Raw genomic sequence first — 14,593 nt, 5'->3', positions numbered from 1 at the left:
TTCTTCAGTTCTGAAATCGCTTGGGAGAGAGCTTGAAAATATATAGCCCCTGTGGACCATTTGCATGCTAATGATCCGGGTGGTCACCTGAGAGTCGTTAGCAGGGTCGTTGGTCGGGTCGTTCACCTAGTTTCTGTTGAGGTGTCTCCCCTTTGTCTGCTGGGTCACATGGTGATGAGTCACTGGGTCTCCTGGAATGGTGTGAATGTTTGTTTTGCTGTTGGAAGGAGTGGAGGACTGCATTGTATGTGGGTGATAGGAAGTGCCTCAGGCCACCACCTCTGTTCAAGGATGGTTTCTCCAATTTAACATGGATAGCTTCCTTAACCCCCCTTTCAAACCAGCGGTCTTCTCTGGCCAGTATCCTTACTTGGCTGTCCTCGAAGGAGTGCCCACTCTCCTTTAAGTGTAAGTGGACTGCTGAATCCTGACCCGAAGAGGTGGCACGTCTGTGTTGTGCCATTCTTCTGTGGAGAGGTTGTTTGGTTTCCCCAATGTACAGTTCCTTGCATTCCTCCTGGCACTGTACAGCATAGACAACATTACTTTGTTTGGGTCTTGGTGTCTTGTCCTTTGGGTGTACTAACCTCTGTCTGAGAGTGTTGCTGGGTTTGAAATGAACCGGTATGTCGTGTTTCTGGAGGATCCTCCTAAACTTCTCCGAGACTCCAGACAGGTAGGGGATGGAAACGCTGCGACGTTTGTTTCTCTCCTCCTCTCCTTCGCTGAGGTCTCGCTTTCTTGAGGTCCTGGTGAAGGCCCAGTCTGGGTAGCCACATGTTTTGAGAGCTGTCTTAATGTGGTCCTGTTCCTTCTTTCTGCCTTGGGATGTGGTGGGTATTTCTCTGGCCCGGTGTTGGAGGGTTCTGATCACTCCCAACTTGTGTTCCAGTGGATGGTGAGAGTCAAACTGGAGGTACTGGTCAGTATGTGTAGGTTTTCTGTAGACTTCGATGGTGAGATTTCTGTCCTCAGTGATCTTGACCGCGCAGTCCAGAAAGGCCAGACTGTTTCCTTTTACATCTTCCCGGGTGAATTTTACATGTTCGTCTGTTTCGTTGAGGTGATCGGAGAAAGCTTCCAATTCTTGTGTTTGAATTTTGACCCAGGTGTCATCAACATACCTGAACCAGTGGCTTGGCGCAGTTCCTGTGAAGGATGTCAGGGCCTGGGATTCCACCTTCTCCATGTATAGGTTGGCAACTATAGGGGATACTGGTGAGCCCATGGCACAGCCATGTTTCTGCCTGTAGAAGCCTTCTCTGTACTGGAAATAAGTGGTGTTCAAACACAGGTCCAGCATGGTGCAGATTTGGGTCGGTGTTAAGGTGGTTCTTTCTGTAAGGTTCTTGTCCAATAGAAGGTGCTTGTGGATGGTGTCTATGGCGCTGGCGGTGGGGATGCACGTGAAGAGTGACGTGACATCATAAGATACCATAGTCTCTTCTGGAAGTAGTGTGAGTCCAACGACTTTTTGAGCAAAGTCTTGGGAGTTTTTGATGTGGTGTGGGGTCTTGCCAACCATGGGAGACAAGATGGAGGCCAAGTATTTGGAAATGTTGTAGGTTACAGAATTGATACTGCTTACTATGGGTCTGAGAGGGGTCCCTGGTTTGTGGATCTTGGGCAATCCATAAATGCAAGGGATGGTTTCTCCTGGATATAGACGGTAGTATTGTGGTCTGTCAATGGCTTTATCCTTTTCCAGCTTCTGTAGTAACTCCCACCTGTCTACGCATCAGATCAACAGTAAAAGGACACAGAGCCCAGGTAATTCTTCACATGACGGAAAAACGCTTACTCAATGAAAGGATCAGACAAATCCACTTTACCATAAACACCCTGGAAGCTAAGTTAGACGAAAGAAGGGAGGAACTACACCTACTGCTCCCTTCTGAAGTAATGGAAGAAATAGCCAAACTCGTTTCCAGGACTCAGTACAACCAACACACCAGGACCAAGGAACGTCAGATCCGAAAATTCACCACCCTACTGGCAAAACACAACCCCAGCGGAACCAACCCTTTCTCCAACCATGACACATCCCTGTCTGACTCACAACGGGAGAAATGGGTAAAAAACCTATCAGACAGGGAGCTCACACAAACCGAGGAGGAAGTGCTGTCCAAAGGTTTGAATTTTTCAGTCACCCCTGAAGAGGTACCGACTGTCGAACTCATCACAGCCACTGAGACTGCCATCAGAAACAACAAACTCCCGGAAGCAGAAGCAGAACAGATCAGACTCAAGGTAACAGCCGCTCTTGCGAGTGCAAAACCTCCCACCTCCAATATCACGAATGAGGAAAGAAGGGCCATTGCATCCTTAGCCAAGGACAAGAACATCACCATCTTACCAGCTGACAAAGGTAGGTGCACGGTCGTACTTAATACCACTGACTATGACACCAAGATACTCAGTCTCCTGACAGATACCGCCACATATGAGAAACTCAAGCGGGACCCCACCAGCTCATACAAGAAGAAGGTGGTAGACTTACTACAGAAGCTGGAAAAGGATAAAGCCATTGACAGACCACAATACTACCGTCTATATCCAGGAGAAACCATCCCTTGCATTTATGGATTGCCCAAGATCCACAAACCAGGGACCCCTCTCAGACCCATAGTAAGCAGTATCAATTCTGTAACCTACAACATTTCCAAATACTTGGCCTCCATCTTGTCTCCCATGGTTGGCAAGACCCCACACCACATCAAAAACTCCCAAGACTTTGCTCAAAAAGTCGTTGGACTCACACTACTTCCAGAAGAGACTATGGTATCTTATGATGTCACGTCACTCTTCACGTGCATCCCCACCGCCAGCGCCATAGACACCATCCACAAGCACCTTCTATTGGACAAGAACCTTACAGAAAGAACCACCTTAACACCGACCCAAATCTGCACCATGCTGGACCTGTGTTTGAACACCACTTATTTCCAGTACAGAGAAGGCTTCTACAGGCAGAAACATGGCTGTGCCATGGGCTCACCAGTATCCCCTATAGTTGCCAACCTATACATGGAGAAGGTGGAATCCCAGGCCCTGACATCCTTCACAGGAACTGCGCCAAGCCACTGGTTCAGGTATGTTGATGACACCTGGGTCAAAATTCAAACACAAGAATTGGAAGCTTTCTCCGATCACCTCAACGAAACAGACGAACATGTAAAATTCACCCGGGAAGATGTAAAAGGAAACAGTCTGGCCTTTCTGGACTGCGCGGTCAAGATCACTGAGGACAGAAATCTCACCATCGAAGTCTACAGAAAACCTACACATACTGACCAGTACCTCCAGTTTGACTCTCACCATCCACTGGAACACAAGTTGGGAGTGATCAGAACCCTCCAACACCGGGCCAGAGAAATACCCACCACATCCCAAGGCAGAAAGAAGGAACAGGACCACATTAAGACAGCTCTCAAAACATGTGGCTACCCAGACTGGGCCTTCACCAGGACCTCAAGAAAGCGAGACCTCAGCGAAGGAGAGGAGGAGAGAAACAAACGTCGCAGCGTTTCCATCCCCTACCTGTCTGGAGTCTCGGAGAAGTTTAGGAGGATCCTCCAGAAACACGACATACCGGTTCATTTCAAACCCAGCAACACTCTCAGACAGAGGTTAGTACACCCAAAGGACAAGACACCAAGACCCAAACAAAGTAATGTTGTCTATGCTGTACAGTGCCAGGAGGAATGCAAGGAACTGTACATTGGGGAAACCAAACAACCTCTCCACAGAAGAATGGCACAACACAGACGTGCCACCTCTTCGGGTCAGGATTCAGCAGTCCACTTACACTTAAAGGAGAGTGGGCACTCCTTCGAGGACAGCCAAGTAAGGATACTGGCCAGAGAAGACCGCTGGTTTGAAAGGGGGGTTAAGGAAGCTATCCATGTTAAATTGGAGAAACCATCCTTGAACAGAGGTGGTGGCCTGAGGCACTTCCTATCACCCACATACAATGCAGTCCTCCACTCCTTCCAACAGCAAAACAAACATTCACACCATTCCAGGAGACCCAGTGACTCATCACCATGTGACCCAGCAGACAAAGGGGAGACACCTCAACAGAAACTAGGTGAACGACCCGACCAACGACCCTGCTAACGACTCTCAGGTGACCACCCGGATCATTAGCATGCAAATGGTCCACAGGGGCTATATATTTTCAAGCTCTCTCCCAAGCGATTTCAGAACTGAAGAAGCCTTCTGGATAGAAGGCGAAACGTCTTCAAGAGAAGAAACCCAGTCCAGTTGACAGAGAAAACTACCTTGGATACAATGACCTGGATGACTGAGAATTTACACAGACATTAAAGGAAAATGCACACCAGTGTATTTGTCTCTCACTTCCATCTGCTACATTAGATGCAGCTTCTAATTATATTACCCTGCTTAAGTATCGTGATGTGACAGTCAGAGAATTTCTATCAAAAGTCATTTTCCTGTCACCCTGTTTGTGATTTTGGTTCTCACTGTGTGCATTGTCTATGTGCCAATAACTTGTTGACCTGTCTGCCTTGGTTATTCCTGTTGTTATTGTCTTGTATGTCTCCATCATAGGTAAAATGCAAGATGGCAATATGGAGAGCAACCAGATTAAAGGTAACCGAACCACATATTTCACTCTCTGCTCCTCTCCCTCCTTTCTCCCCCTCTTGTTCAACCTCTTATTTTCCCTTCTATAATGCATGGTGGAAGCACTGGGTCAGGGGCAAAATGAAAACATTTATAGTCTTTTACTTCAGACAACATTTGAGATCCAATAGATTCTATAAAACTGTGAAAATGAGAGCTGTCTCACTATTTAAGTGTATAAAATAACAAATTTACAAAGTAGAATATTATAAATATTGTTTATGATTTAAATGAAATATATTTGGGGAAATTTCAAAGCTACTAACAATGAGGCTATTTGATTTAAAATAAGGAAAGTAACCATATCCGTTCTGATAACATCTTGATGAGGCTGGAACCAGAAAAAGCACACCCAAATTAGAAAACAGTGCAAAACAAGTTTTATTTTCAGTCCTGGTCAAGAATTAAATCACTAATCTCAGTCAAGGTCTCAAAACAAAAGTGGTCCAAAATCCCACCAGGTAGACAGTTCTTTCAGCTGGGTTCCCACTTGCTCTGGAGAAAGCGGATTTCTGCCTGGGAGGACGGAAAACCCAGCTGGACTGTGTCTATCGAGGACTGGGCTTCCACACAGTGGCCTAAATGAATGGGTTTAAATGCCAGCACAGTCAGACACAAGTGAATGCTGTAAAAACACAAGATTACCAAGTGAATATTTGCTTTGACTTCAGATGGATTATTCACAAATTTAAATTGGGGCATGAAATATGACAGCTCTGTCAAATGAGAACATTAACTTTAAGGACTGCACATGCAACCATAACTAATACTTTTGATGCAGTTCAAAGATGCATAAAAGTGTCAAATACACAATTGCTAGCATGTGTGGGTGCGTTCAAGGTGAAGACAAAATTGTAGCATAAAGTGTTTGATAAGATTTTGGCTTGACGATGGTTCAATTGTTAGATTAAATTCCAACTGAAGCTGGAAAAAAATCTGGAAAGATGCTAAATGTAATTTCCTCCACGCTTGGTGAACCCTGTAAATCCTAATTCATATTCATAACAACTCATTATCCTTCCAATAATTAATTGATCCCACCAATCACTAAAAAACACAAACTGGATGAGTAAATGAAATGTAGTGTTTTTGACCCAGGCTCGTACCTGCAGGTGCGTTTGGGTGAAACCAACAGGACAATCCAGCTAAGAACACTCACTCTGTCTGTCACTGGTGTGTTGTCCCTGGTCTGTTGTTCTGTTCTGTTGTTGTTGTCGTATTGTTGACCTCAGTGACTGCCTCTTCCTCACCTGAGCTACCTTTTCCTACCAGAAACGCCCCAAACTGTCCTGCTCCTGTTACTGCTGACGTTAAATAATGACCTTGTGTTACAAAAGCAAAGGAAAGTTTGGTTCATTAAGCAAACAAATCGATTTTAAGTAGATTTATGTTTCACTGCAATATTAAACGTTTCCTGGGTTAAAACAAGCCCAAGATGAGACGGGCCAAAGAACACAGGTGCAAAAACTGTCCTTTCAAAGTCAAGGGAGAAAAGAGTCCAAGAGGACTCTGACCTGAGATTGACGATCAGAGTCCAGACCAGCAGATGGACTGTAGATCACAGCTCTCAGAGGGAGAACCTTTGTCCTGCCTGTGTGGCAGCATCAAGTGTTTGATGTTGCTCATCTGCAGCAAACAGTTGGAAACAGACAATATCTGTCTTGACTGATAGAACAGCAGAACAAGGAGAACAAGCAGACAGCATGACAAATGTTCAGCATTAAAAGGCATTTTTGCGGGCATCAACCAGACGCCTCATTGTTATTGGGAACTCGGAAATGGATTACATTAACAGAGGAGGGTTGTGTTGTGTGTGGTGTGAGTGAGGGTGTGTGTGAGGAAGAGGAATGAGACAATGAGCTTCAGCTAAATGAGGATTTAACAGCCAGAAGAGTTTTTGCATTTCCAAATAGATTCAATATTTTCTCTCATCGGTTCCGAAGAAAAAAATGATCATCTTAAATTGGGGAAATGTGTATGTAAAACACCATGATAATTATTTATTGTAAAAATAACCATTAATGTATAGATATTTATGTGAGGTGAAGTGTTTTTTTGTCATCGTATATATTATGCATGCTGCATTTTTGGAGATTTCCCTAATTTGGGGAGTAAAATGAAGTTCATCAAGCTGTGTTCAAATTAAGAGTTTCTCTTATGTTACTACCAGTTACCAATTTCGTTGTCCGTTTTTCTTTTAAGGAGTTCTGGCTGTAACAGATCCACAGAGTCAGCAGAAATGGATCATTGAATTGACCTGTGTGTGTGTGTGCACGCGTGCGTGTGTGTGTGTGTGGGTTTACCTGCATGTGTGCGTGTGGGTTTACTTACAGAGGGTTTACTTGTGTTCAAAATCAAAATCTATTTCTAAACTCTTAGTTTAATAATAAAAAAAACCCCAGATGTTGGACTCATTGGTACTCATTGGCAATTTGCATTCATCCATCAAACACTTTCACTGCAATGAAAAACACTTCAGCAGTATCTTTTTGCACTAAGGGACACAGCTGAAGGCATTTTGTTGGAGTCTGGCCTCTCCCTCCTCTCCTCAACCCCCTCACCTGCATTTTTAACACCGTGACCGCTGTTTTTTTGGTATTTACAGTAAAGAAGCAGGATGGAGCAGCTGCCATGGAGATGCAGCCTCTAAAGAGCGCTGAGGGCGGCGAGTCAGATGAGAAAGAGAGGAAGAAAGTGTCCGTTCCAAAGAAAGAGAAGTCTGTGCTGCAAGGGAAGCTGACCAAACTGGCTGTACAGATCGGCAAAGCAGGTTCGGCAGATGACGCACACACACACAGTCACACTCGCAGCCACAACAGGTACAACTACACAACTACAAGATAATAAAACCTCATCTTGTCTGGTCGAGCAAACTACAAATTTGCTCCGCATCTTTTCACAGCACTATTATAACAGTGTTACATATGCACAGTGATATCACCTCCTTATGTTGATTACATGTGTGTAATAACACATTATATCTCTGAATGTCTACCAAATAGTAGACATCTATTCCACTGTACTTACAGAATCTTTTAGAGCACCAACTGGGCTTATGTCTAAAACACTTAGCTGTTAGCATTTTTAGTCATAAATGCCCACTGAGGGTGGCATCAGAGCAGTAAGACTGTGGGATTGTTGTTCAGCCAAAGTTAGCCACGTTAGTTCTGGGTTACGACTGATGCAATGAGGACACTTTGTCAGAAGAGAACAAAAGGTCTCCTGGGACTCGGAAAGTTTGGCAAAAAGTCTATAAGCATAATACTCTTACGTGTTGGTGATGCTGATGCTGCTGTGGCGTATTTGCTGTCGGTGGTCTTGAAGTACACATCCTTCTGAGAAACATTAGTGACTGCATGTAGTCCTGCATGAATGACCTGAATTATAGCATTTCTATTATGCATTAGTTCATTTCAGCAAATACCACAGTCTTACTTCGAAAGCAGCAAACTCTTCCTGCCATCATCTGATATAATTTAAGATGACTGAATCATATTTGAGAGTGATGGAAATCCCCTCTATAACCAAGAGATCTACTGTCACAGCAGATCATTGTTTACACTGGCACACATGAATGTAAGTGGATTTTTGAAGCCCCCCCCCCCCCCCCCCCCCTACCCTTTCAGCTACCAAACACTCCTGAATTGTGCTCTCACAGAAACTAACTTTTCTGCTTGACTCTGCTTGTCATGTGTCCTTCAGGTTTGGTGATGTCTGCCATCACAGTCATCATCCTGGTCCTGTACTTTGCCGTTGACAACTTTGTGATGCAGAAGCGCCCTTGGTTACCTGAATGCACCCCGATCTACATCCAGTATTTTGTCAAGTTCTTCATCATTGGCGTGACCGTGTTGGTGGTGGCCGTGCCAGAGGGGCTGCCGCTGGCTGTGACTATCTCCCTGGCTTATTCTGTGAAGGTAAAGCCGCATGTTTATTGAGTACACAGAGGTAGTTTGATTTGGAGCATCGGATTTAGTTATAAGGCGCCGTAAATAGCCATTCCCTTTTTCCTCTTGTTTCACGCAACAAACCCTAATCACTGCCATGTTTTTTTCTTCGTCAAACATCAGAAAATGATGAAAGACAACAACTTGGTACGGCACCTGGATGCGTGTGAAACGATGGGCAACGCGACAGCTATCTGCTCCGACAAGACAGGCACGCTAACCACCAACCGTATGACAGCTGTGCAGTGTTATGTGGGAGATGTGCACTACAAAACCATCCCAGATCCTGGAGCTCTTCCACCTAAATCACTGGACCTACTGGTCAATGCCATCTCCATCAACAGTGCCTATACCACTAAGATACTGGTAAGAGAATTCAAATTCCTGGAAGATGAACATTTCACACAAGTAATGCTTCAACCAACCAGTGCTAGATTAGCCAACGTTCTGAAATTCACTGATCACATTTGCATAGTAAAGCAGGCACAAGGGTAAAATATATTTAACAATCATTCCACACTCCCTCATGCATCACTTTTCACCTTAAGTTCTAATCTCATACACAGAACATTGCCCACCAATTGAATCCAACTGTGCAGCGTTCTTTTAAACAATGAAGACAATCACAGTCTGAGGCTTGGTCAGGCATTTAGACGGGCTTTTGATTTTTTATATTCTCAAAGCAGATCGGGATATTGCCAGACTACTCATCATGTGTCTCTCGGTATCCAATCTAAAATAATTTAGAGGTTATTATTTCAGCTGTTATTATTCAGCTGTTATTATTTCTCAAATATGCTCTTATGGAGCTATATATTGTATAAAGATCTCAGGGATTGAGCTTCCATACACCCAAAAGATGCAGTCACCTCTTTTTGATGAAAAGCAGGTTCATAAGTGAGAATGACATCTCCGTTAAAATAAAGGTCATCATAACAGGCAGCGTAAATGGTCATCACAACACATTTGCCATATTTCTTGTCTGTATTCAATCATTCATCCAGTTATTGTAATTGCATTAACCCCTTTAAATTCTGAAGATAACATGTGGCCTTTGAATCTGACACATGTTTTCGGGGCCACAAAGGAATTTTGCTCAGAGTCAGTAAGAGGCCAAAATCTCATTAGACTGTCACAACCTCAAGGTTGAGAATTGAATTTAGTCCAAAAATGAGAAACTTATAAAACTAGATAAACAGTTCAAGTACATGCAGAAACTGAAACAGTTTTTCTTTTTATTTATTCCACAGTGTTTCATTACTTCATATTTTGGCATATGGGTCCATCATGCTTAACAACCCAACAACGATGGACTCCTACCACAACTCGTGTCCTTCTCATTTCTGCCTTCAAAGTTGCTTGTCAACTGACTGAGGTCGCTTTAGTTTCTCTTTACCTGCAGCATTTTCTACCGATTTCCTGCAATAGCAAGATGTCCCCTGTGTGGAGACAAGCATTACAGGATTACATCACCCTGTTGTTCCCCCATAACTGTTAAGATCAATGAAATTGAGGCAATTGGCTGCGTATAGCTTAGTCCTGGTGGATTAAATGGCACAGTTAGCTTGTTTTATAATCCTCTATTCACAAATGAGGTTGCCTCTTACACTGAAGTATTGAAATTATTTTGAGTTTTTGGCTTGCTGAGGTTTAAATGGCAAGTTTTCTATTTTTTTCATTTTCTCTCAAAGGTACTAATGCCGTAGTTTACATGGCCAGCTTTGAAAGGAAAATGTTATGTTTGTTCTGAGCCCCAGAAATGAATTGACACCTACAATGTTTTCTTCTGGGAGGGTGAATGGGATGTCCCCCACTGGGCCTGTGGTGGAGGAGGTGTTACTAGTCCTTTTAAAAATGACACTGCAGACTATGACACTGCTGAATACTGTGGTGTGGATCAGTTTAAGTGCCAGTGGAAATGGCCCATTAGCTTGGCCAGACGGTCTTTATGTTAATACATCAGTTCATCCGCGCATACATAAATTCTTAGAGCATTTGATAGAATAGTTAGTAGATAGTAGAGCGTCATCCAGGGTGGGTAATTAAAGAGGGACGTGATCCAAATTCGAGACATGTTCTACAAGGACAGCCATATCGGTATGACATGAATTCAGAAAGCAGACATAAGAGCAAATTTCTGAAGAATATTTAATGTATTCTTCTTCTCTCCTCCAGCCGCCCCCACTCCCTCAGTACCACTTACAGCTCTGCAGTATGCGGGCTGGTGTGTTCTTATATAAGAGGCCAATCCAGTGGGATGCCAGGATGGCTATAGAAGTCTTTGATGACCACCACACAAAAGCACAAATGCAAAGAGGCAGGCTTTGATTCCCGGATCAGTTTCCCAACTGCCTCTCTGACTTCAGAATACAGCCACTGGCGTAGCTGTATGTCTTCTGTCAGCACATTCACAGTTTAAAGTGTAGAATCCTGATCCTCAGGGAAGGAAGTCACACACATTTACACAATGAATCCATGACTGTGGGGTCTATAATCACTCAAAATAAATGTGCACAAACTCTTTTGTATTGCGGATTCCAGTACGCACACCTCTTCTTTTGGTTTTAGTCTGAAAATAGTACAAACAAGGACATAAATAGATTCTCATCACACCATCGTTAGTGTCTCTTATGGACAGCTGCTCAGATGGTCTTCAAGGGCATGATTATGAAACCACTTCTGCCTTTCAGAGCAACGTACACTATTTTCAATAAAACCTCTCAGAAAACAGTCACCCAACTGAATAACTCTTTCCTTCGTTGTTAATGTTTGAGCTCAACAACACATCCTGTACGTGCAGATTAATGGATGGGGCTTGGAATTTCAAAACCTTTAAGCATTCATTCACAGTACGATTATCACAGATTTAATCCAGTTAATAGTCACATTAGGACTGAGATGCTGCAGTGAGGTCCTATTTTGTAGCCTTTGTACTGCTGGACCCCACGCTGCCTCTGAAATGGACTTTAGTCACTTCTTGCTCTCCGAATTTGACATTTGTCCTATCAGAATAACACCTACTGTAGCACTTGTGTAGATCACAGATGTATTTTTGTGTAGCACGTTGGAGAGTTTAACATGGCTGTAAGAGTGTCGTGGGATTCAGTCTCATGTTGCTTCAACCACCTGCTCAAGACACTGTAACACACACTCACACACATGCACACACCTCTACAGATAATCATGTACTGCAGCGTTTTGATCATTCATTTGACTCATTATTTACACAAAACACGGGAGAGATAATAGGATTGGGAAGTCTCTTGTCCAAAAAGAAGAGAACTGAAGAAAGCAAGCTAGGAAACTACCGTATTATAATCATGCCCATTTCTTGTCTTGTTCTTAGTTGGAACAGCATGGTTTCAGTGTCTTACTGGAACCAGAGTTGTTGAGGTCGGTTCTGACAGCCCAGATGGTGCTTCCTCATATTGCCGCCTTTCTTCACCACTCAGCAAGTTGTGAATTCTATCACCAGTATTGTCAGCTTGCCCCAACTTTACCAGTGATTGGATCACAACACATTGACTCACAGGGACACAGAAAAAAAAGAGACCTACATGAAAACGATGAAGGTGACGACTACCCATTTCAAATGACCTAAATGGAATTGACAGTTTGCACTTTTCTGGTTTCAAATCATCATAAATTAAGTTAAAAGCAAACTATTTGAAAATGTAAAATGCTAAAAACAAGAAAATGTATCAGACAAAATGCAGGAAGATTAGAGAAAACAACAAAACAACAGAGCAGAATTTTACTCCTAATCCTGGACTCGAAGGCTGCACAGTATTACTGTCCTCCAGAATGCCTTCAGGCTTCAGTTCAGTTGGCCGGTATACTCGGTGAAGAGCTAGAATATTATCTACTCTGAAATGTACCGAGGGAATACAAGGGAGGATAGAAGCAGAGAAGCTGTGGACCGTCTAGTGAGAGAGCAGGACAAACTGAAGAAGTGGTCAATCTCATCAAATTAATTAATCAGAGAAAACAGTAAGAAAGACAGGGTAAAAAGTTCAAAAAAGGAATTATTATTTTGAATTATAAGGAGAATATGATGAACAAGAATCAAGACAAAAGGGAGTGGCTTAAGACAAGCCCCAGGTGGAACAGGAAGCAACGTTGCCAGCTCTCCCTCTGGCATATGTCCTTGCCTGCAGGAGCACCCAGGGGCCAGGGAGAGGGCAGCTGGTCCACAGCCACATCCAGACCAGGACGTGCCAACAATAGTCCTGCCTTGCCAACAACGGGCGTTCCACTTCAGCAACTGTCTTTGTGCGTCAAAGCTAAACCTCGGAGGGCTTTTGTTTGCTTTCACTTTATTTAATTGCTTTTTCTGCTGCCTTGAGTCATTTGAAGGCAGATGATTGTTCCAAAATAAATTTTGGTAATTATCTTAGGTAGGAGATTTTGATGTTTAGACTGCAGGAGCCAGGGGTCCAACAGCAAATCTTCTGATCACTAGACTGCCTCTCTACCACCTGAGCCACACTCTCTTTCACCCCTGAACCCACAATGGTCGATTACTGCTCCAGCCTTGCTTTCCTGATGTAGAATTATCCAGCTTGTGCATCTTACTGCTACCAACACAGTGCATGTTGACTGTAAGTATGTTTACTTCTCTGGAAGGAATGTTTCTTTCCAGTTAATTGGAGGACTGCTGTAATACCAATCAGGCAAAAGCAGAAATAAATGCAACATTATATCTGCGAGATCACATCTACTCGATTAGCTATGAGTAAATTATCCTGTTAAACTACATCACATCATCATGGTTTTCAGCTGGTCATTCAGATTTAGTTTAGCGTGCCATGTCTTGGAGCAAACACAGCAGACGTGATCATTTGTTGCATCCCGTCATTAGCCAATGACAGGCAGTGTCTTCCTGATGTAATCACTGGTCATTAGGCAAAAGCGTTAATTCTATTATTTACCCCAAACTCTGCATAAATTATTTATCTTTGTGTCTGTGTTTGTGAGACACGCAGTCGAACATAAGCCAGATCTGTCAAATTACTAAGTGAGTGTGGTCCAGCAGTCTGATAGGATGTTAATGATTTATGGGATTTTATCTGTCTTTGCATCTGTAAACCTGTAAACTGTGGCCCACAACAGCTGCAGCACAACAGATCAATTGCTCTGTTTACGAAATCAATGGAATGCATTTACAGTATAGGACTCATTGGAAGCTAAAACTGGATGGAACAGTACTTAATTTAAGGTGATTATGATACTAATTGAAGTAGTGTTAAGATCATGACTCTTTTTGCAAAATTGTGGATAGAATTTTAGAGCTTTTCATATGACAGGATTTCTACTTTTTCTCTGTGTGTGTGCGTGTGTACTCAAATCTGTGTGTTTGCTAACACACTGAGCTAACATAACCCATACAGTGATAGTTGCTCAGGCTTAGAGTGGTTATTTGGTTTGCAACTGAGCCCACCAACAGTAGTTATGTTAATAAGTCACAAAGGCGAGAAGGTTTTATTTTGATTTGGTCACTTTTTATTTTGAACATATTTGGGAAAATAAAGAGACACCAATAAAGAAAGAAAGGAAAACAGATGGTTCCATGGATTTTTTTTAAAAACCAGAGGACTCTTTCTTCCTGTACTTATTGAAAAAAAAAATAGTTGTATTTTAAGTGATTTGTGTTTTAACATTGTTAAAGGTTCCAGAGTTCCAGAGTTTTATCTCAGCAGTTGATAGGAAGAGAACATTTTCTTAGTTGTGCAAATTTTAAAGTTTGATTTTCCACTTAAGTTGTACTATCCCTCTCTTTCCTGAAACATTTTCAGCATGTTCTGTGGTAGTAGGTTGTTTCTTGCTTTGTCCATAAATATTGCTGATGGATGCTGCACGATACTTAAGTAGCTTCAATCTTAATGGTTTCCAAAAATCTTAGCCAAGAAAGCTAAATAATAGAGGTGATTAGAGGTGATAGAAGTCTCTTAAAACAACTTGCAGGTTGAGCTGATCTGAGCTGCAGCTGCACCAAA

General features: G+C 42.8%; 1 protein-coding gene across 13 annotated transcripts in view; it reads left to right on the top strand.

The window, feature by feature from the left end:
* The window catches only part of atp2b2 (ATPase plasma membrane Ca2+ transporting 2), a 73,401-nt gene that overhangs the window by 43,851 nt on the left and 14,957 nt on the right, over positions 1 to 14,593 (top strand). For 11 of the 13 annotated variants that reach the window (XM_029826364.1, XM_029826367.1, XM_029826365.1 and 8 more), the window contains 4 exons: positions 4,576 to 4,617; positions 7,256 to 7,420; positions 8,353 to 8,567; positions 8,721 to 8,963. In XM_029826364.1, coding sequence (XP_029682224.1) covers positions 4,576 to 4,617; positions 7,256 to 7,420; positions 8,353 to 8,567; positions 8,721 to 8,963 — 665 coding nt within the window. The remainder of the gene's footprint in view (positions 1 to 4,575; positions 4,618 to 7,255; positions 7,421 to 8,352; positions 8,568 to 8,720; positions 8,964 to 14,593) is intronic. The other 2 variants (XM_029826374.1, XM_029826369.1) reach the window with 1 other exon arrangement.

This window comes from Takifugu rubripes, chromosome 19, assembly GCF_901000725.2.
Source record: "Takifugu rubripes chromosome 19, fTakRub1.2, whole genome shotgun sequence".
Lineage (NCBI taxonomy): Eukaryota > Metazoa > Chordata > Actinopteri > Tetraodontiformes > Tetraodontidae > Takifugu > Takifugu rubripes.
This window is presented reverse-complemented; position numbering and strand designations above follow the sequence as displayed.